At 50.0% G+C, this 23,325-nt stretch overlaps 1 protein-coding gene across 1 annotated transcript in view; it reads left to right on the forward strand.

The window, feature by feature from the left end:
• The window catches only part of LOC137341486 (dihydrolipoyl dehydrogenase, mitochondrial-like), a 32,171-nt gene extending 12,792 nt beyond the window's left edge, over window positions 1–19,379 (forward strand). The window contains exons 9-14 of the mRNA XM_068004593.1: window positions 5,738–5,928; window positions 6,081–6,251; window positions 7,807–7,996; window positions 10,622–10,759; window positions 10,852–10,941; window positions 19,133–19,379. Of these exons, the coding sequence (XP_067860694.1) occupies window positions 5,738–5,928; window positions 6,081–6,251; window positions 7,807–7,996; window positions 10,622–10,759; window positions 10,852–10,941; window positions 19,133–19,198 (846 nt within the window). The 3' untranslated portion in view covers window positions 19,199–19,379. The remainder of the gene's footprint in view (window positions 1–5,737; window positions 5,929–6,080; window positions 6,252–7,806; window positions 7,997–10,621; window positions 10,760–10,851; window positions 10,942–19,132) is intronic.
• Window positions 19,380–23,325: the final 3,946 nt, after the last annotated feature.

The raw sequence follows: 23,325 nt of genomic DNA on the forward strand, positions 1-23,325 counted from the left end.
ATGGGTTTTGTCGGCAAGCTCCCACATTTAATAAAGGTGTGAATAATACGGAAAGTAAATCAGTAAATTGATGAAAACCTATTTAATGATTTAAAATAATGTATCAGGAGATCAATTTTTTAAAAAAAAATCTGTGCCCCTAAACACCAGGAGACAACATGTAAACTTTCACTTGTAAATTGAATGCTTTTAGAATCATCGAAAGGTTACAGCACGGAAGGAGGCCATTTGGCCCATCAAGTCCGTACCGGCTCTGTGCGAGAGCAATCCAGCCACTCCCCCGCCCCATCCCCGTAGCCCTGCAAATTTTTTCTTTCAAGTACTTATCCAGTTCCCTTTCGAAAGCCATGATTGAATCTGCCTCCACCACCCCCTCGGGCAGTGCATTCCAGATCACAACCACTCGCTGTGTAAATAAGTTTTTCCTCGTGTCACCTTTGGTTCTTTTGCCAATCACCTTAAATCTACGTCCTCTGGTTCTTGACCCTTCCACCAATGGGAACAGTTTCTCTCTATCTACCCTGTCTAAGACCCTTCATGATTTTGAATACCTCTATCAAATCTCCTCGCAACCTTCTCTGTTCCACGGAGAACAACCCCAGCTTCTCCAGTCTATACAGGTAACTAAAGTCCCTCATCCCTGGAATCATTTTAGTAAATCTCTTTTGCACCCTCTCTAAGGCCTTCACATCTTTCCTAAAGTGCGGTGCCCAGAACTGGACACAATACTCCAGTTGTGGCCGAACTAGTATTTTGTAAAGGTTCATCATGACTTCCTTGCTTTTGTACTCTATGCCTCAATTTATAAAGCCCGGAATCCCGTATGCTTTTTTAACCGCTTTCTCAACCTGCCCTGCCACCTTCAACGATTTGTGTCCATATACCCCCAGATCTCTCTGTTCCTGTACCCCTTTTAGAGTTGTGCCCTCTAGTTTATATTGCCTCTCCTTGTTCTTCCTACCGAAATGTATCACCTCACATTTCTCTGTGTTAAATTTCATCTGCCATGTGTCCGCCCATTCCACCAGCCTGTCTATATCCTCTTGAAGTCTATCACTATCCTCCTCACTGTTCACTACACTTTCAAGTTTTGTGTCATCTGCAAATTTTGAAATTGTGCCCTGTACACCCAAGTCCAAGTCATTAATATATATCAAGAAAAGCAGTGGTCCCAGCACCGACCCCTGGGGAACACCACTGTACACCTCCCTCCAGTCCGAAAAACAACTTCACCACTTCTCTCTGTTTCCTGTCCCTTAGCCAATTCTGTATCCATGCTGCCACTGCCCCCTTTATTTCACGGGCTTCAGTCTTGATGACAAGCCTATTATGCGGCACTTCAGCAAACGCCTTTTGAAAGTCCATATTCACCACATCAACTGCATTGCCCTCATCGATCCTCTCTGTTACCTCATCAAAAAACTCAATCAGGTTAGTTAAACACGATTTGCCTTTAACAAAACCGTGCTGACTTTCCCCATTCAATCCACACTTGTCCAAGTGACTGTTAATTCTGTCCCGGATTATCATTTGTAAAAGATTCCCCACCACTGAGGTTAAACTGACTGGCCTGTAGTTGCTGGGTTTATCCTTACACCCTTTTTTGAACAAGGGTGTAACATTTGCAATTCTCCAGTCCTCTGGCACCACCCCCGTATCTAAGGATGTTTGGAAGATTATGGCCAGTACCTCCGCAATTTCCATCCTTACCTCCCTCAGCAACCTAGGATGCATCCCAACCGGACCGGGTGACTTATCTACTTTAAGTACAGCTAGCCTTTCAAGTACCTCTTCTTCATCAATTTTTAGCCCATCCAGTATCTCAACTATGTCTTCCTTTACTGAGACTCTGGCAGCATCTTCTTCCTTGGTGAAGACAGATGCAAAGTACTCATTTAGTACCTCGGCAGTCCCCTCTGCCTCCATGTGTAGGTCTCCTTTATATTCCCGAATCGGCCCAACCCCTCCTCTTACTACCCGTTTACTGTTTACATGCCCATAGAAGACTTTTGGATTCCCTTTTATGTTGGCCGCCAGTCTATTCTCATACTCTCCCTTTGCCCCTCTTATTTCCTTTTTCACTGAACTTTCTATATTCAGCCTTGTTCTCACTTGTGTTATCAATTTGACATCTGTCATACACCCCTTTTTCTGCTTCATCTTACCCACTATCTCTTTTGTCATCCAGGGAGCTCTGGCTTTAGTTGTTCTACCTTTCTGCCTCATGGGAATGTACCTGGACTGTACCTGAACCATCTCCTCTTTAAAGGCCGCCCACTGTTCAATTACAGTTTTGCCTGCCAATTTTTGATTCCAATTTACCCGGGCCAGATCCATTCTCATCCCATTGAAATTGGTCCTCCTCCAATTGAGTTTTTACTTTAGAGTGGTCTGCGTCCTTTTCCATAGCTATTCTAAACCTTATGATACTATGATCGCTGCTCCCTAAATGTTCCCCCACTGACACTTGCTCCACTTGGCCCATCTCATTCCCTAAAACCAAGTCCAGCAATGCCTCCTTCATCACTGGGCCGGAAACGTACTGGTCGAGAAAGTTATCCTGAACACAGTTCAAAAATTCCTCTCCCTCTGTGCCCCTTATTATTACTATTGCAGTCTGTGTTAGGATAATTGAAATCCCCCGTTATCACTACCCTGACTTCTGCACCTCTTTGTAATTTCCCTGCAAATTTGCTCCTCGATATCCTTCCCACTAGTTAGTGGCCTATAGAATACACCCAGTAGTGTAATGGCACCTCTATTGTTTCTTAACTCTAACCAAATAGATTCTGTCCTTGACCCCTCCAGGACATCCTCTCTCTCCGGCACTGCAATATTTTCCTTAATCGATACTGCCACTCCCCCTCCTTTCTTTCCTTCCCTTTCTTTCCTGAACACCTTGTATCCAGGAATATTTAGTACCCAATCCTGCCCTTTTTTGAGCCAGGTCTCCGTTATCACCATGACATCATATTCCTATGTAATTTTTTGCGCCTGCAGCTCACTATCCTTGTTCACGTTTTGTGCGTTTACACACATGCACCGCAAACCTAGACTTTCTTGTACTCTCTTAATCTGATCCCACCTAATACTGTACTATTTTTTACTCTAGTGCTATCTGTCTCTCCTGATCCTTTGTGCCCCTTGTTTCTCCTTTCCAGAGCTACATCCTGGTGCCCATCCCCTGCTAAATTAGTTTAACCCCCCCCCCCCACAGCACCAGCGAACCTCCCCACGAGGCTTCGTTGTGATGCAACCCGTCCGGCCTGTACAGGTCCCACCTCCCCCAGAACCTGTCCCAATGCCCCAGGAATCTAAAGCCCTCCCTCCTGTACCATCTCTCCAGCCACGCATTCATCTGCTCTATCCTCCTACTTCTATACTCACTAGCATGTGGCACCAGGAGTAATCCGGAGAGGTCCTGCTTATTAATCTCTTTCCTAACTCCTTAAGATCTTCCTGCAGGATCTCATCCCTCTATCTATGTCATTGGTACCGATATGGACCATGACCTCTGGCTGTTCACCCTCCCCCCTCCAGAATGTTCTGCAGTCGTTTGGTAACATCCTTGACCCTGGCACCAGGGAGGCAACATACCATCCTGGAATCACGTCTGCGGCTGCAGAAAAGCCTGTCTAATCCCCTAACTATAGAATCCCCTATCAGAATCGCTCTCCTGACCTTTCACCTTTCTCCTCTCTCCCCCCCCCCCCCCCCCCCCCCCCACCAACGTACAGCTGAGCCACCCATGGTGCTGTGGTCTTGGCTGTGGCTGCACTCCCCAGAGGAACCCTCTCCCTCACCAATATTCAGAGCTAATTACCAGTTAGAGGGTGAGATACCCTCGGGGGACTCCTGCACTACCTGCCTGGTCCTACTTGTCTGTCTGGGGTCACCTAGTCCCTCTCTGCCTGCACTCTCTTAAACTGCGGGGTGACCACCTCCTGAAACATGCTTTCCACGAAACTCTCAGCCTCGCAGATGTACTGCAGTGACGCCAGCTACTGCTCAAGCTCCGAGACCCGGAGCTCGAGCTCCTCCAGCTGACGACACTTCCTGCACCTGTGGTTGTCCAGGACACGGGGAGCGTCCTGGAGTTCCCACATGGCACAGGCCATGTATTCGACGGGTCTGAGGTGCCCTGCCATGCCTCGATTTATTAGATTATTAACTAAACTTAACAAAAATAAACTAAAGACTTAAAAAAAAAAATCACTCACCAGAATAAAAACCACTCAGCTCCTTCCCTTGTGCTGATGTCACTTTAGGTGTTTTTTCACCTCTCTCTCTCTCTCTCATTGCCGATCCTGTGCTCGCTCTCGCTCTCGCTCGCTCTCTCTCTCTCTCTCTCCTCCTTTAATCGCCGCTCCCGTGCTCCGCTCTCTCTCTCTCTCGCTCCTCTTTATTCTCTTCAATGATTGTCTGTGTATCGCTTTGTGTTTTTTCACTTGCTCATTCCAAATTGTACCACAAATCACCTTTGCTGAGCAAAATATCACGTGTCCTCAACAAAAACATGTTCAGAAACTCGGTGCATGTCAAAAAGTGGCAAATGCTCAGATCAGCTGTTGAATGAAGAGTCTAACAGGCCAAGCCTGGTGATGCAGGTTAATGCTCGCAAATTTATAAATAATATTCCAACTGATGGATGTGCGACTGACATCACTTACCCTGCAGGTACTCCTGTAAAGATTTCAGGTTTGCAAACAAAATGATTCCTGGACCTAGGAACTTAGGAACAGGAGTAGGCCATTCAGCCCCTCGTGCTGCTCCGCCATTTGATAAGATCATGGCTGTTCTGTGATCCAGCTCCGTATACCTGCTGTAGTAATTTATAGGCAGGTTTACTCGCAGTAGTTTTCCAACACACTAGTTAAACCTTCTGAAAAAAACACACTCCATACTGTGTTTGAAAGTTGTTTTCTGAAAGCTCGACCATTTGAGCAAGAGAAAATCTGCTGTATTTAAATTTCCCACCTGCCCACAGACCTCGAGACACACTTGTAAAGATTGTATTCTCCCCACCTGTTCCGGCACTGACCTGTGCCTGCTTCAGTCCGATGGGGCTAGCAGCCCTCTGGTACATTGCCCTCTGGCCCAAACAGTGAGTGTCAGCAGACTGTCAGAGCCAGCCCTGGTCTGGTCCCCAATAAACAAGCACACTGATGCCCTTTCCAGCAGGGCTGACTGCATGTCTATCAGGAGCAGGAACCTGGCTGTTGTTCTTTCTCCCACACAGCTGCCCAGCTGAGACCAGCTAACTCAGTGCAGACTGGAACTCACAGGGTGCCTTCTAACCCGTGTGGTTTAACTGTTGGCCGTGTTGAGGTGCTGGAACATTTGAAGAAATATCCGGATCTCGGAGTGATCCCAAGCATTGCTCCTAAAGTTGGCCCAACACTTGACTGGTCTCTCAGCTTCCAGACACTTGGGCCTAGGATTCTTTAGACCCCTCTTGTTTGCACTGACTGTTCTGACAGAATGGTGTCCCTGTCCTGTGAGGCAGCCCCACAAAAGAGTCAAACATTCTGCAGCATCTGCCTCCCACCCTCGCAATAAGATTCCACCAGTGTACAAAATGTCAGCTACCATCCATCACTGGCAGGGCGCCTTCACCGGAAAGGGGGAATGAAGCCTTGCTCTTGCTGCAGTGTCTGTTACAGTATTGAATGCGAGTCTGTGTGTATCTGGCAGTAGTGGGTGTTTGGTGGAAGCTGTAATGTTTCACTGTCTTCAGGGTTCTGTGTGGCAGCGCCTTGGTTCTGAGGTGACAGCTGTTGAATTCCTGGGACATGTCGGAGGGATAGGGATTGACATGGAGATCGCAAAGAATTTTCAGCGCATTCTTCAGAAACAGGGTCTGAAGTTCAAACTGAACACGAAAGTTACTGCGGCAACTAAGAGGCCCGATGGAAAGATTGATGTATCGTGAGTATGAAATGAGAATGTGTCTGGATTGGATTGATTTGGAATGTGTTGGAAGGAGGAGTCACTGTAAAACCTGTTTATATTTCTATGTACAGAAAAGTGCATTGAGCTCACGTCAGACACACTTTGAAGTGTTTCATCTATTTCTCCAGTATTGAGGCTGCGGCTGGTGGGAAGTCGGATCTGATCACTTGTGACGTGCTCCTGGTGAGTATCGGGCGCCGTCCCTTCACTGGCAATCTGGGACTGCAGGAGATGGGAATTGAACTGGATAAGAAAGGTCGGATACCAGTCAACAATCGGTTCCAGACAAAAATTCCAACGTAAGTGGTCCTTGTGAATAGCTGTGGAAGTGTTACTGAATTCTCTGCACTACAGCAAACTTATCCCAGTAATTGTATCATCGTTGTGCACAGTTCAGTGTGTGTGAGAGTGTGTTACCGAGCTGTGCACAGTTCAGTGTGTGTGAGAGTGTGTTACCGAGCTGTGCACAGTTCAGTGTGTGTGTGTTACCGAGCTGTGCACAGTTCAGTGTGTGTGTGTTACCGAGCTGTGCACAGTTCAGTGTGAGTGTGTTACCGAGCTGTGCACAGTTCAGTGTGTGTGTGTTACCGAGCTGTGCACAGTTCAGTGTGAGTGTGTTACCGAGCTGTGCACAGTTCACTGAGTGTGTTACCGAGCTGTGCACAGTTCACTGAGTGTGTTACCGAGCTGCTTTTGAATTGAAGTCTCTGCATTAACTTCACATTCATGCCACTACACCATTTTCATAATTAAAGTAAGGTTCTGATTTATCCAGAGAACAAGGGCTGTTTTTTCTTATGTCACGTGGTCGGCCCTTCGTCCTTTGCCCATCTGATCTTTGCTTGTGGCCTTATTCGCTGCTCACAGAGTGTCGGAAGCCTGAGACAACTGAGAAATGGGGCTTGTGGCTTCAGGATCCAGTAGACGTTTGGCGGGAGCAGATTAGAGCAAGGGAGAAGGGGGCAATAGTTCTGTGCATTGGGGGCGTGGAGATTAAATATTTTCCCCAAATTAATTATTTTTGCCTTACTTTTATTCTGTTCTCTTTGGGACATGCACACCTGCAGATGAGTGAGCTGCTCTTGAACTGGCTGATAGAAGAGCAGTCCATTCCCTACGTTCTCTCCCTCACTGCCGCCCCTGATCCTAGCTGGGCTGTCTCTGGGGGACAGGTCATGATAAAGAGAATGAGTGCACGTGTCTGCCTTATTGTCGTAAATCTGTTGAGGGGTTTTATAGAATGGATTTTTAGTATGATTGACAAATAGTTCTAAAGGGCGCATTACAAGGGATCTGTGCTTAACAATTCCCATTAAACCATCCAACTTTACAGTCAAATTAATTTTAATATATGCTCTTTTTGAAAGACTTGTGTTTCATACGTTCACTTGTATGAAAGTTTTAAACTGATCTTTCTCTATGGTTAACATCACCCGAGTATTCCCACTCTGAGATTGGTACAGTTTACAATGTTGCTAAGCTTGTACTAATTTAGAGTAAATATCCATGCACCATGTTAATAGACTGAAGAGACTGTGAAAGGTGATGGAACTGTTTTTCCGTTCCCAGGATGTATTAGACCACTGTTGTACAGAGCAAAGATACGGCTGATCCCTCGGAGGGAGGCGACAAGGAATTTAAATCTAAATGGGGTCGGAACATTTATAAAATAGAGGGGTACCTGAAATAACAACTTTATTATAGTTAGAAGTTTTACAAAATATATTATCGGATACTTTTAATAGCATATATTAATATACAATATAGTATATATGTAGCATATGAATTGTGCTTCAGTACATGAAACCTCACTCTTGGACAATCACATCGAAAGTTGTCTCTTCCTTTCCACAGAATCTTTGCCATTGGGGATGTTATCGCCGGCCCCATGCTGGCCCACAAGGCTGAAGATGAGGGGATAATCTGTGTGGAAGGAATGGCTGGAGGAGCTGTTCACATCGACTATAACTGCGTCCCATCTGTTGTATACACTCACCCTGAGGTTGCTTGGGTTGGCAAATCTGAAGAGCAGTTGAAAGAGGAGGTAGATTCCCACTAGTTCTAAATCTTTGCACTATTGGCTCGCATCAGTGCATTCGACCCCAGCTCAGCTCCTGTCACCAAAAATGGATGTATTAAATCTGTACATTTATTCATTTCCCTAAAAACACTAAAGTGGTTGCTGATTAGTTTTTAAGCAAATTCAAGTAAATCCTGAACCCACCAGAATCATGAAGGAAGATTTGATCGTGGTGTTTGTCGAGTTGGGTAATCTCAGCGAGGGGGAGCAGACCACGGTCTGGGTCATCGAGGGGGGGCTGACTGAGGGGCGACTGACGGTGGTCCGGATCGTCGAGGGGGACTGACGGTGGTCCGGATCGTCGAGGGGGGACTGACGGTGGTCCGGATCGTCGAGGGGGGACTGACGGTGGTCCGGATCGTCGAGGGGCGACTGACGGTGGTCCGGATCGTCGAGGGGAGACTGACGGTGGTCCGGATCGTCGAGGGGGGACTGACGGTGGTCCGGATCGTCGAGGGGGGACTGACGGTGGTCCGGATCGTCGAGGGGGGACTGACGGTGGTCCGGATCGTCGAGGGGCGACTGACGGTGGTCCGGATCGTCGAGGGGGGACTGACGGTGGTCCGGATCGTCGAGGGGGGACTGACGGTGGTCCGGATCGTCGAGGGGGGACTGACGGTGGTCCGGATCGTCGAGGGGGGACTGACGGTGGTCCGGATCGTCGAGGGGGGACTGACGGTGGTCCGGATCGTCGAGGGGCGACTGACTGTGGTCCGGATCGTCGAGGGGGGACTGACGGTGGTCCGGATCGTCGAGGGGGACTGACGGTGGTCCGGATCGTCGAGGGGGGACTGACGGTGGTCCGGATCGTCGAGGGGGGACTGACGGTGGTCCGGATCGTCGAGGGGGGACTGACGGTGGTCCGGATCGTCGAGGGGGGACTGACGGTGGTCCGGATCGTCGAGGGGGGACTGACGGTGGTCCGGATCGTCGAGGGGGGACTGACGGTGGTCCGGATCGTCGAGGGGGGACTGACGGTGGTCCGGATCGTCGAGGGGGGACTGACGGTGGTCCGGATCGTCGAGGGGGGACTGACCACGGGTTCCATGCTTGACTGCTGTCTAGCTGGAAGTTTACATGTGAGGACATTGGGTGAGAACAGCACTGGGCTGAGTTGTGATTTTCCTCCATCCCCCTTGGAAGAACCACCAGCCAGTGCTGGCAAATCAAGGCTCACCCTTGAGCAATGACTGGTGCCTGTGGGACTCTGCCCTCATATAAGGAGAGAAATGGCCACGGAGGGGGTGGGGCGTGCACGGAGGGGGTGGGGCGTGCACGGAGGGGGTGGGGCGTGCACGGAGGGGGAGGGAGGGTGGACTGCAGATCTGGAAGGATGTAGCCTACACATCGGGAAGGCTGTAGGGTGCGGACTGTGGATCGGGAGGGCTGTGGGGTGCAGGGACTGTGGATCGGGAGGGCTGTGGGGTGCAGGGACTGTGGATCGGGAGGGCTGTGGGGTGCAGGGACTGTGGATCGGGAGGGCTGTGGGGTGCAGGGACTGTGGATCGGGAGGGCTGTGGGGTGCAGGGACTGTGGATCGGGAGGGCTGTGGGGTGCAGGGACTGTGGATCGGGAGGGCTGTGGGGTGCAGGGACTGTGGATCGGGAGGGCTGTGGGGTGCAGGGACTGTGGATCGGGAGGGCTGTGGGGTGCAGGGACTGTGGATCGGGAGGGCTGTGGGGTGCAGGGACTGTGGATCGGGAGGGCTGTGGGGTGCAGGGACTGTGGATCAGGAGGGCTGTGGGGTGTGGTTTGGAGAGACTCCTCCTTAAACAGCTCCTGTGTGTGAACCAGGAAGCCTCTGCATGTGGTTTGTGTCCACTCCACTGATATCGGAATAAATGGAGGAATCAGTAATGGAAATGCCGGAAACGAACAGTGGGTCAGTCAGCCTCTGCCCCTTTCTTCGTTAAATGATGAAAGGGTCCGTACCGCTGGGTCCGTTTGTCTCTGCCGAGACTGACTGGATGTTTCCAATATTTTGGGTCTTTATTTCACTGCTATATAAAACTGGTGATTGAACATTGAAAATGTAAGTTTAAATAATTAAGATGTGTTGTTTTGTGTTTGGCATTTAAAGTAAAGATAAACAAGGCCTGTGACTTAGAACCAGATATTATTGGCTTGAGGTTTCATTTCTGTTTCAGGTCAAAAGCTGAATTTGGTCCCTCTGGTTATAACTGACTGTCGTTTAGCCCCAGGTTCGGGAACTTTGTCTATTTATTTTCCCCATGGTGTAGGTCACTTGGTACTGGGGGCAGGTTAGGGCCCCAGACATCTCCCCAGCTGGGAGTTACCTGTGAAGCTGGGAGAGCCTCTCCCTGAAGCTGGTCTCCCCTCTCGGTCTTAGTCGCCTTGGCCAATACCAACAGATTGTAGCCAGCTGATGCCCACCAATCAGTGATTGCTTACTGTACAGAGTAACCCAAGAACTGCCACATTCAGAGCCAAGTGCACAAATGCTTGTGATACATTTATCAGGCTGCTGTATTGTTCAGTTCCTTCAATCATATGTCTGCCTTACATGTGAAGGGTTAATCCGAAGTGTGTTGCACTGTGTAGTTCACTTTATTCACTTCCCCCTCATAGGGGATTCCCTACAAGATCGGCAAATTTCCATTTGCTGCCAACAGCAGAGCGAAGACCAACAATGATACTGACGGTCTAGTGAAGATCCTTAGTCATAAAGAAACAGACAGAATGCTGGGAGCGCACATTCTTGGCTCAGTAAGTAGCGAAACCTGCTGTGTATCGAAGAATATATCCTGTGGATGCTGATTTTATCCTGTAGTTATACATGTGGCTTTCTTTATTTCAAGGGCGCTGGTGAAATGATCAATGAAGCAACCCTCGCTATGGAGTATGGAGCATCATGTGAAGATGTTGCCCGAGTGTGTCACGCCCATCCAGTAAGTGACACTGGGAAAGTAGGGAGTGGCAGGCGGGTATCGCGGGGCGACAGGGGCGGGCGGGTATCGCGGGGCGACAGGGGCGGGCGGGTATCGCGGGGCGACACGGGCGGGCATCGCGGGGCGACACGGGCGGGCGGGTATCGCGGGGCGACACGGGCGGGCGGGTATCGCGGGGCAGGCGGGTATCGCGGGGCGACACGGGCGGGCGGGTATCGTGGGGCGGGCGGGTATCGCGGGGCGACAGGGGCGGGCGGGTATCGCGGGGCGACAGGGGCGGGCGTTAGAAAGTGATCTTGCCCAGGTGGATTGGAATCAAGAATTGGTGGGCAAAACAGTAAATGAACAATGGGAGGCCTTCAAGGAGGAGATGGTTCGGGTACAGAGTAGATACAGTCCCACGAGGGGGAAAGGAAGTACATGCAAAGCTAGAGCTCCCTGGATGACTAAAGGTATAGAGATTAAAATGAAACAGAAAAAGGAGGCTTATGATAAATGTAAAGTTCATAATAAAGTAGAGAACCAGGCTGAATATAGAAAGTACAGAGGAGATCTAAAAAAGGGAATAAGAGGGGCAAAGAGACAGTATGAGAATAGATTAGCCAGTAACACAAAAGGGAAAGTCTTTTATAAACATATAAGTAATAAAAGGATTGTCAAAGGAAGGGTGGGACCGATAGGGACAAAAAAATCTTCTTGTGGAGGCATAGGGAATGGCTGAGACACTAAATGAATACCTCACATCGGTCTTCACTAGGGAAGAGGATGCTGCCACTGTAACAGTAAAGGAGGGGGTAATAGTGATATTGGAGAGGATAAAAATAGATAAAGAGGGGGTATTTAAAAGATTGGCAGTACTCAAAGTCGAAAAGTCACCTGGTCCAGATGAGATGCATCTTCGGTTACTGAGGGAAGTGAGGGTGGAAATTGCGGAGTCTCTGGCCACAATCTTCCAAACCTCCTTAGATATGGGGACGGTGCCGGAGGACTGAAGGATTACAAATATTACACCCCTGTTCAAAAAAGGGGAGAGGGATAAACCCAGCAATTACAGGCCAGTCAGTCTAATGTCAGTGGTGGGGAAACTTTTAGAGACAATAATCCGAGACAAAATTAATTGGCACTTGGAAAAGTCTGGGCTAATAAATGAAAGTCAGCATGGATTTGTTAAAGGAAAATCGTGTTTGCCTAACTTGATTGAGTTCTTTGATGAAGTAATGGAGAGGGCTGATGAGGGTAGTGCAGTAGATGTTGTGTATATGGACTTTCAAAATGCATTTGATAAAGTATCACATAATAGACGTGTTAGCAAAATTAAAGCCCACAGGATTAAAGGGACAGTGGCAGCGTGGATACAAAATTAGCTAGGGGACAGAAAACAGACTGTAGTGGTAAATGGTTGTTTTTCAGACTGGAGGGAAGTATACAGTTTTGTTCCCCAGGGGTCAGTATTAGGACCACTGCTCTTTTTGATATATATATATTAATGACCTGGACTTGGGTATAGAGGGTATAATTTCAAAGTTTGCAGATGATACAAAACTCGGAAATGTAGTAAACAATGTGGAGGATAGTAACAGACTTCAGGAGGACACGGACTGATGAAATGGGCAGACACATGGCAGATGAAATTTAACACAGAGAAGTGTGTAGTGATATTTTTTGATAGGAAGAATGAGGAGAGGCAATCTAAATGAAATGGTACAATTCTGAAAGGGGGTGCAGAGAGATCTGGGGATGTACGTACACAAATCTTTGAAGGTGGCAGACAAGTTGAAAAGGCTGTTAAAGCATACGGGATCCTGGGCTTTATTAATAGAGGCATAGAGTACAAAAGCAAGGAAGTTATGCTGAACCTTTATAAAACACTGGTTAGGCCTCAGCTGGAGTATTGTGTTCAATTCTGGGCACCGCACTTTAGGAAGGATGTGAAGGCCTTAGAGAGGGTGCAGAGGAGATTTACTAGAATGGTTCCAGGGATGAGGGACTTCAGTTCTGTGGAGAGACTGGGAAGCTGGGGTTGCTCTCCATAGAGTAGAGAAGGTTAAGGTGAGATTTATTGAATCATAGAAAGGTTACAGCACGGAAGGAGACCATTCAGCCCATCGAGTCCATGCCGGCTCTATGCAAGAGCAATCCAGCTAGTGCCACTCCCCCGCCCTATCCCCGTAGCCCTGCAAATTATTTCCTTGTATGTATCCCAGGATGTTAAAAGAAGCAAGGGAGGAAATAGCGGAGACTTTGACCATCATTTTCCAGTCCTCCCTGGATACAGTGTGGTGCCAGAGGATTGGAGGACTGTTAACGTTGTACCGTTGTTTAAAAAGAGAGCGAGGGGTAGACAGAGTAATTACAGGCCAGTCAGTCTAACCTCGGTAGTGGGAAAATTATTGGAATCAATTCTGTGGCACAGGATAAACCGTCACTTGGAAAGGCACGGAGTAATCAAGGACAGTCAGTATGGATTGAATTTTTTGAAGAGGTAACAAGAAGTGTTGATGAAGATAGTGCATTTGATGTAGTGTAGATGGACTTTAGCAAGGCTTTTGACAAGATCCCACATGGCAGACTGGTCGAAAAAGTAAAAGCCCATGGGATCCAAGGGAATGTGGCAAATTGGATACAAAATTGACTCCGTGGCAGGAAGCAAAGGGTAATGGTTGATGGGTGTTTTTGTGACTGGAAGGCTGTTTCCAGTGGGGTCCCGCAGGGCTCAGTACTAGGTCCTTTGCTTTTTTGATATATATTAATGATTTGGTCTTAAGTGTAGAGGGCACGATTAAGAAGTTTGCAGATGATACAAAAATTGGCCATGTGATTGATAGTGAGGAGGAAAGCTGTAGACTGCAGGAAGATATCAATGGACTGGTCAGGTGGGCAGAAAAGTGGCAAATGGAATTCAATCCGGAGAAGTGTGAGGTAATGCATTTGGGGAGAGCAAACAAGGCAAGGGAATACACAATAAATGGGAGGATACTGAGAGGAGTAGAGGAAGTGAGGGACCTTGGAGTGCATGTCCACAGATCCCTGAAGGTAGCAGGACAGGTCGATAAGGTGGTTAAAAAGGCACATGGGATACTTTCGTTTATTAGCCGAGGCACAGAATATAAGAGCAGGGAGGTTATGCCCGAACTGTATAAAACACTGGTTAGGCCACAGCTTGAGTACTGCGTACAGTTCTGGTCACCACATTACAGGAAGGATATAATTGCACTAGAGAGGGTGCAGAGGAGATTTCCGAGGATGTTGCCAGGACTGGAGAATTTTAGCTGAGGAAAGATTGGATAGGCTGGGGTTGTTCCCTTTGGAACAGAGGAGGCTGAGGGGAGATTTAATTGTGGCATATAAAATTATGATGGGACTAGATGGAGTGGATAGGGAGGACCTATTTCCCTTCGCAGACAGGTCAATAACTAGGGGGCATAGATTTAAAGTGATTGGTAGAAGGATTAGAGGGGAGCTGAGGAGAATTTTTTTCACCCAGAGGGTGGTGGGGGTCTGGAACTCACTGTCTGAAAGGGTGGGAGAGGCAGAAACCCTCAACTCATTTAAAAAGTAGCTGGATGTGCATCTGAAGTGCTGTAACCTACAGGGCTACGGACCAAGTGTTGGAAAGTGGGATTAGGCTGGGTGGCTCATTTTCGGCCAGCAAGGACACGGTGGGCCGAATGGCCTCCCATTATTCTATATCACAGGGCGATAGTGATGGGCGGGTGTCACGGAGCGGTGGCGGTGGGCGGGTGTCACGGGGCGACGTTCGCAGGTTTTGTGGAACGGGGCGGTGGGCGGGTGTCACGGGGCGGTGGGCGGGTGTCACGGGGCGGTGGGCGGGTGTCACGGGGCGGTGGGCGGGTGTCACGGGGCGGTGGGCGGGTGTCACGGGGCGGTGGGCGGGTGTCACGGGGCGGTGGGCGGGTGTCACGGGGCGGTGGGCGGGTGTCACGGGGCGGTGGGCGGGTGTCACGGGGCGGTGGGCGGGTGTCACGGGGCGGTGGGCGGGTGTCACGGGGCGGTGGGCGGGTGTCACGGGGCGGTGGGCGGGTGTCACGGGGCGGTGGGCGGGTGTCACGGGGCGGTGGGCGGGTGTCACGGGGCGGTGGGCGGGTGTCACGGGGCGGTGGGCGGGTGTCACGGGGCGGTGGGCGGGTGTCACGGGGCGGTGGGCGGGTGTCACGGGGCGGTGGGCGGGTGTCACGGGGCGGTGGGCGGGTGTCACGGGGCGACATTCGCAGGTTTTGTGTCACGGGGCGGTGGGCGGGTGTCACGGGGCGGTGGGCGGGTATCACGGGGCGACGGCGGTGGGCGGGTGTCACGGGGCGGTGGGCGGGTATCACGGGGCGACGGCGGTGGGCGGGTGTCACAGAGTGGTGTTCGCAGGTTGTGTGGAACGGGGCCCAGTTGTGTTCATGTTTAATTGCTAACTTACCTGTCCATTGAAGCCCTGCTGTTAGAGGTGGGAAGTCCAAGTCATTGTGACTGGTTATAAACTGCTGCAGTGATTCACGGGCAATTGCTTGTAACCTTCATGTTCCAGGTAAATGACTGGCATTCTCTTTGGTTAATGGTAGAGACAAGGCATCTGGTAGAGACAAGGCATTTTTAATCTATTCTCCTGTGGCAGTGCTGACAGTAAGTCAGGTGATGTGCCCGTTTTATAAGGGCCATGTTAAACTGTGCAGTGTATTATTCTGCTGCTGCTGATGTCTAATTGCTTTTACACAAACACAGGGTGAGGTGTGAGTTATTTGCTGCTGTCATGACCCTAGCTTCCTTTATTTAACATATTCGGTCAGATCAGTCCGAGGTTACAGGAATTCTGGTTCCTGTCACATGACTGCCTTTGTTTCTTTAAAGTGTGACACATTGGAGTGCAATACTTGGTGTGTGACGTACTGTGTACCAGACATACCATTTTTAACAGGTTTCCACAGACAGGGCAGATCATATTACCTTCGGGCGGGGCGGTGACCGTGCGGGGCCGTCCGGGGGCGGTGACCGTGCGGGGCCGTCCGGGGGCGGTGACCGTGCGGGGCCGTCCGGGGGCGGTGACCGTGCGGGGCCGTCCGGGGGCGGTGACCGTGCGGGGCCGTCCGGGGGCGGTGACCGTGCGGGGCCGTCCGGGGGCGGTGACCGTGCGGGGCCGTCCGGGGGCGGTGACCGTGCGGGGCCGTCCGGGGGCGGTGACCGTGCGGGGCCGTCCGGGGGCGGTGACCGTGCGGGGCCGTCCGGGGGCGGTGACCGTGCGGGGCCGTCCGGGGGCGGTGACCGTGCGGGGCCGTCCGGGGGCGGTGACCGTGCGGGGCCGTCCGGGGGCGGTGACCGTGCGGGGCCGTCCGGGGGCGGTGACCGTGCGGGGCCGTCCGGGGGCGGTGACCGTGCGGGGCCGTCCGGGGGCGGTGACCGTGCGGGGCCGTCCGGGGGCGGTGACCGTGCGGGGCCGTCCGGGGGCGGTGACCGTGCGGGGCCGTCCGGGGGCGGTGACCGTGCGGGGCCGTCCGGGGGCGGTGACCGTGCGGGGCCGTCCGGGGGCGGTGACCGTGCGGGGCCGTCCGGGGGCGGTGACCGTGCGGGGCCGTCCGGGGGCGGTGACCGTGCGGGGCCGTCCGGGGGCGGTGACCGTGCGGGGCCGTCCGGGGGCGGTGACCGTGCGGGGCCGTCCGGGGGCGGTGACCGTGCGGGGCCGTCCGGGGGCGGTGACCGTGCGGGGCCGTCCGGGGGCGGTGACCGTGCGGGGCCGTCCGGGGGCGGTGACCGTGCGGGGCCGTCCGGGGGCGGTGACCGTGCGGGGCCGTCCGGGGGCGGTGACCGTGCGGGGCCGTCCGGGGGCGGTGACCGTGCGGGGCCGTCCGGGGGCGGTGACCGTGCGGGGCCGTCCGGGGGCGGTGACCGTGCGGGGCCGTCCGGGGGCGGTGACCGTGCGGGGCTGTGCGGGGCCGTCCACTGATGGGAGCTGCAGGGATGACGGTCCCAGGCCGTGCAGCACACAGAGCATGTTTAACATCATCTAGACGTATGTTGGCAGATCTCGCGTGGTGCTGCTCATGGTCGCCTGGAGAATAGACTATTTGCCCAGGACTGGAGTATGATATTATACATCATACTGTTAGGTCAGGAGGTGTGATGCTGTGATCAATTGGAGCCTGATTGCTCTGATCAGATACTTGGCCAATTGGAGGTCAGACTGGCTATTTTTAAGCAGCTTTTTTAAACGTCCCGGAAGTATAATGTGGGGAAATGTGAGGTTATTCACTTTGGTAGGAAGAATAGAAAAACAGAATATTTTTTAAATGGTGAGAAAATATTCAATGTTGGTGTTCAGAGATTTGGGTGTCCTCGTACACGAAACACAGAAAGTTAGTATGAAGGTACAGTAAGCAATTAGGAAGGCAAATGGCATGTTGGCCTTTATTGCAAGGGGGTTGGAGTACAAGACTAAGGAAGTCTTGCTACAGTTGTACAGGGCATAGTGAGACCTCACCTGGAGTACTGAGTACAGTTTTGGTCTCCTTATCTAAGGAGGGATATACTCGCCTTAGACGGGGTGCAACGAAGGTTCACTGGATTGATTCCTGGGATGAGAGGGTTGTCCTATGAGGAGAGAGTGAGTAGAATGGGCCGATACTCTCTGGAGTTTAGAAGAATGAGAGGTGATCTCATTGTAACATATCAGATTCTGAGGGGGCTTGAACAGGGTAGATGCTGAGAGGTTGTTTCCCCGGCTGGAGAGCCTAGGACTGGGGGCACAGTCTCAGGATAAGGGGTCGGACATTTAGGACTGAGATGAGGAGAAATTTCTTCACTGAGGGTTGTGAATCTTTGGAATTCCCTACCCCAGAGGGCTGTGGATGCTGAGTCGTTGAATATATTCAAGGCTGAGAGCAATAGATTTTTGGACTCTAGGGGAATCAAGGGATACGGGGATTGGGCAGGAAAGTGGAGTTGAGGTTGAAGATCAGCCATGATCTTACTGAATGGCGGAGCAGGCTCGAGGGACCGTATGGCCTACTCCTGCTCCTATTTCTTATGTTCTTAAATCAGAGCTGAACATGTAGGGAATTTTTAATTAGCAATTAGTAACTAGGATTGAAAACCAATGATCGTGCAGTTTAAAAAAGCCACAAATCAAAAATGGGCAATCGACAAAAAATTGCTCAAAATTCTTTGAAAATCCTTTCAGCTGACATCTTGGATTCTCACCAAGCTGTTTGGATAGTTTTGCTGTTTTAGGAATATGATATTTGAACCAAACAGGTATTTTAATCCACAATTTTATTACCCTACGTGAATTGGTGGCACTGCTTCCTACATTTCAGAAGTATTTCATTGGCTGTTAAGTGCTTTGTGGTGTCCTGAGCTTGTGAAAGTCTTTGTGTTTAAAAAAAAAATGTCCCTGACATCCCTTCTCACTCCTAACTTTCAAATTCTGCCTCCTGTTATTTATATCCTTTGCTGTAATGATCAATTTGTCCCAATCAGTGTCTCTCTCTTTAAAAACAAGTCCAAATTACTTAACCTTTCCTCATCACTGAATATTCCTGATCCGAGGAACCACCTTGATTACAAGACTAACGTTTCAAAGGCCGTAATAACCTTTCAATGATTAGATCACAAGGGCAACAGTAAACTGCCCACAGCGTTCAGTGGAGGTGCTTGTGAGCTCTACTCTCCCCATTTATAGGGCATCCCTTCACTAATGCTGACCATTACCTTATTTGCCATTTTTATTGCTGTTTGAAGTGTTTCCAATTTCACAGACTAATCCTCAAAAACCCTGGATTGTTCTTGCTGTGGCACTGTTCCATTTAATACACACTCCCTTTTGGTTCTTTACTTTCATTTTGCATTTTATATACATCTGAATCTTCCCTTCTGCCCAGATTCCCCGCCCTCCCTCCCTCCCTCCCGCCCGCCCTCCCATTTCGACACTTGCAATGACTGTTCCCTCAGTCACTGAGCCATGTTGATGAAAACAATCTTTTTAAACAGTCTCATGTCTGCATTATTTCCACGATATTCCTCCGTTCCTTTTCTGGGCTTTCCTTTCTTTGCTAGTTTGTTTAGTCTGGGAAAGGATGACAAACGATATACTGATGTCATTGTAAATCCAGCTCCAGGTGTTCACCAAGTCTGTGCTCTAACTGTCGGAGAGACCTGATCAAGTCCGATTCATTGTTTTTCTTTTCTCTTGCAGACGGTCTCGGAAGCTTTCAGGGAGGCAAACTTGGCAGCTTCATTTGGCAAAGCCATTAACTTCTAACGAGATTCAGGATTTGTACATAGATTGTAACTGGGCATTTGGACTGTTGGAACTTGACATTGTGACAAAGAATGATGTTAACTGTTGTCTTTAAGCGGAAGTGTATAAACAGTTTGTTTGTGTAATGATGGCACATCACTTGTATTTTAACAGTAATAAAACTGAGGGAATGATGCACAGATTTCAGTTTTAATAATTGCCAATTTTTGATCCAAAAGCGACAGTACCCCATTGCCCAGGTGTTCAAACTGATTAGCTCCGTGCACTGAGCGTATTGTGGATTTAATTTAACCTTTGCCAAACTTACTGAGTGGGGCCCTCAGCAGATGGAGCTCTGAGCTGGAGGCAGGGCTCCAAGCTAATTTTTAGAACTGCAATTTGTACAGAAGAATCTCCTTGGTCCCCTGGGGACTTTAAGATGCAAACCCTCAGCTCTGGCCAACTTGATGTACAGTCTGTCACCCTTTTCGAGAGAGGCAGACTTCCTTTCAAACAAGGATGACTTACTGCAAGATTCTGATGTAACCCTCGAGATGGACTGGAGTTAACAGGAGAAGGGCGGGGATGCAGATTATAAGTGGAACCTTGTATATACAGTGTGGATTGGGAGATTGTGCTGGGAATGGTTATTTCCAGCGAGCAGGTCCCTCAGATTGGATAACGGCTTTTTTATTGGTACAAGGAGAATAACTGAGGGAAGGTAAAACAAATGGGAAATCAGGTCAGCTTATTGCTATGTTCATAGAATCATCGAATAATTACTGCACAGAAGAGGCCATTTGGCCCATCATACCTGTGCCGGCTCTTTGAAAGAGCTATCCAATTAGTCTCATTTCCCCCGCTCTTTCCCCATAGCTCTGCAGATTTTTCCACTTCAAGTATTTATCCAATTCCCTTTTGAAAGCTACTATTGAATCTGCTTCCACCTCCACCAGGCAGTGCATGGGACTCAGTACTCTTATTACCCATTCTGATCAATTTTCACATTGTACCAGGGTTTCCTGGCCCTGTAAAATCTGTTAATAATTATAACGCTGCCTCATTAAATACATGCCACTCTAAAATCTCAATACATTTTGATACCATTGGTGGGACTAACTTTCAGGCACTGATCTGTTGGTTGTTTCAGTGATATTATCTTCATCGAGTCTACACTGGATTGATGAAGTGCATCAACTCAGCTTTCTGGTAGAAATAAGCATCCTTGAAAGTTCTCTCATTGACATCTCGCTATCACTGAGGAAAGACTGATTTGTGTTGCTGAGTAAAAAGCTCTTAACGTCTGCAGGTGGAGCTGTTTGCTTTGAGCATCCTGTCCCTCTCGTAATTTCAGGCCAGTATTTTTCTCTCCTGATGTAACGAGGTCAGACTGGAGATGTTTGGCAGCGAGTGTTGCCCCTTTGTTCTCGTACATGGCTCACTCTGTTCTGGCCATTCCCACACATTCCTACTCTGGTTTAGGATGGCAGTGGGTGTGTATGAACCGCATACAGTGCAACCAGCCCATAGTAGGCAGATTCTCGGTGATCAGGGGATCGATAGCCCTTATCACTACTTCCTGTTGTAGCAGAGTCCTTGGGTCCAGTTCAAGGCTGTCTGTAACACTTGGGCCTCGGACTCCCAGATCAGTGAGTTTGGTTTGTGCACCTCACAGATTGGGAACCTGTGCTGAACGAGACATTCCACTTCTGAATTGAGCATCCAACAGAAATAGTCATATCTATCAAACAAGTAGGAACGTTGTTTACACATTTATTATTATATAACGGGAAAAATGCTCATTGTGTTGCACATAGACTAAGGTCTCTATTTTCTGTTTCTGGTGTCTTCCTGTTTTACTCTTTACTCTCCCCAGATTGTAATAATACACCCCACCCCAAGGAGTTGCTGTCCGCCCTCTGACCCCACCCTGGTCCAATTTGACCCCGCCCTTTGACCCCGTTTCACCTGAAGACGACATTTGGTTGTGACACCAATTGAAACTCAGCTACAGAAATATTCACCCACTGGATTAACATTCTCTAAATATGCCTGAACTGGTGCACCTTGAACACAGCAACTGAACAGAGAGCTTACGATTTGCACGTCAGACGGTATCTCAGTATCTATAGAGAGAAGAGATAAGTTAATGATTCGGGCCCTAAGGACTGAAAAAAGTGAAAGATGAACATTACTCTCTCACCCTGGTTATTCCCCCTGGTACCCGCCCCCATCTCTGCTCCCTTAAAACCAAGGAACCCGGATTTAAATGTTTATGGCGGACAACTGGTTTAGCTATTCATTGTCAGATCTGGCTGGACCACATAAAACACTATCGGGTCCTGCTCTCCTCTGCCAAAACTGCTCACTATTCCAGGATCATCCTGAAATGCAAAAATAACCCCCGGCTTCTCCACTACAAACCATCTTCTTACCCCTCTCCCCGCCTCACCTCCAACAAGTGCGAGGAGCTCATGGACTTTTTTTGTCACTAAGATTGAGACCATCCATTCAGCTGCCTCTGCCACACCCCTCCCTTCACTTAAGGTTCCCCTCTGCCCTAGCCCTGAACTTGCATCTTTCTCTAGTTTCTCTCCTATCTCCCCTCACGCCCTCTCCAAGCTCATCTTGACCATGAGACTCATCTTGACCATGAGACCCATCTCCTGCTCCCTTGACCCTATTCCCATCACACTACTGACCACCCAATTTCCCTTCCATGTGAGCTGATAGTTAACTGTTCCTTCTCCTCAGGTACTGTCCCCCTCCCCTTCAAATCTGCCTTCATCAACCACGCTCAAAAATCCCACCCTTGACCCCCTCTCTCCTTGCAAACTACCACCCTGTCTCCAACCTCCCTTTCCTCTCCAGCCTCCCTTTCCTCTCCAGCCCTACAACCCTCCGAGATCTCTGCACTCCTCCTATTCTGGCCTCTTTCGCATCCCTGATTTTCGCTTCACCATTGGCGGCCGTGCCTTCAGCTGCTTAGGCCCTAAGCTCTGGCATTCCCTCCCTAAACCTCTCCGCCTCTCTCTCCTCCTTTAAGACGCTCCTTAAAACCTACCTCTTTGACCATGCTTTTGGTCACCTGTCCTAATATCTCCATATGCAGCTTGGTGTCAAATTTTGTTTGATAATCGCTCCTGTGAAGCACCTTGGGCCGTTTTACTAGTTAAAGGTGCTTTATAAATGCAAGTTGCTGTTGCTGAACAAGCATTTAAGTACACATGGAACAAAGTGGAGGGAAACAACACATGGGCATCGCTGGCAAGGCCACATTTATTGCCCATTCATAGTTTCCCGGAGAAGTTGGTGATGGGCCGTCTTCTTGAACCACAGCAGTCCATGTGGAGATGATGCTCCCACAGTAGGAATTCCAGGATACCGAACCAGTGATGATGAAGTAACTGTAATTATGTCCATGTCAGGATGAATGGTGACGCAGAGGTGACAGTGTTCCTGTGAAATTGCTGCTCTCAATGCTAGAGGTCGTTGGTGAGGGAGGTGCTGTCCAGGTAATACTGTAGATTGCACATACTGCAGCCACAGTGAACTGATAAAGAATGGGGTGGGTATTGGGTCCAATGGCTTAAATGAAGTGAATGGCTCTGTCCTGGATGGCATTGATTTTCTTGCAGCTGCAATCATCCCGATGAGTGGTGAGAATTCCATCAATGGTGGAGTGGAGGGTCAGGTGATGAGCTACTTGTCACAGAGTAACCCGCCTCTGCCCTGCTCCTGTATCCACAAGTGTTGATGTGGCTCGTCCAGCTCAGCTTCTGCTCAATGGGCAAGGAGATGGTGGTCGGGCTTTTTCTTGTTGGAGATGTGGTGGGAACGTTACCGGTCACTGCCGGCCCGGCCGGGGTGGGGTCCGGCCCCGGTGTCCGGCCCGGCCGGGTGGGGTGGGGGTGGGGTCCGGCCCCGGTGTCCGGCCCGGCCGGGGTGGGGTGGGGTCCGGCCCCGGTGTCCGGCCCGGCCGGGGTGGGGTGGGGTCCGGCCCCGGTGTGAGCTGCTTCATTACCGTCAGATTGTGAATGGAGCTGAACCCTGGGGAATTGTCAATGAGCTGAGGATGGAGGAAGGTCATTGATGGGCGGGTGGAGGAGACCGGGGAAAGGAGTCCTCTGACCAGAATCCACCCCCCC

This window comes from Heptranchias perlo, chromosome 24 (genome assembly GCF_035084215.1).
Source record: "Heptranchias perlo isolate sHepPer1 chromosome 24, sHepPer1.hap1, whole genome shotgun sequence".
Taxonomy (NCBI): domain Eukaryota; kingdom Metazoa; phylum Chordata; class Chondrichthyes; order Hexanchiformes; family Hexanchidae; genus Heptranchias; species Heptranchias perlo.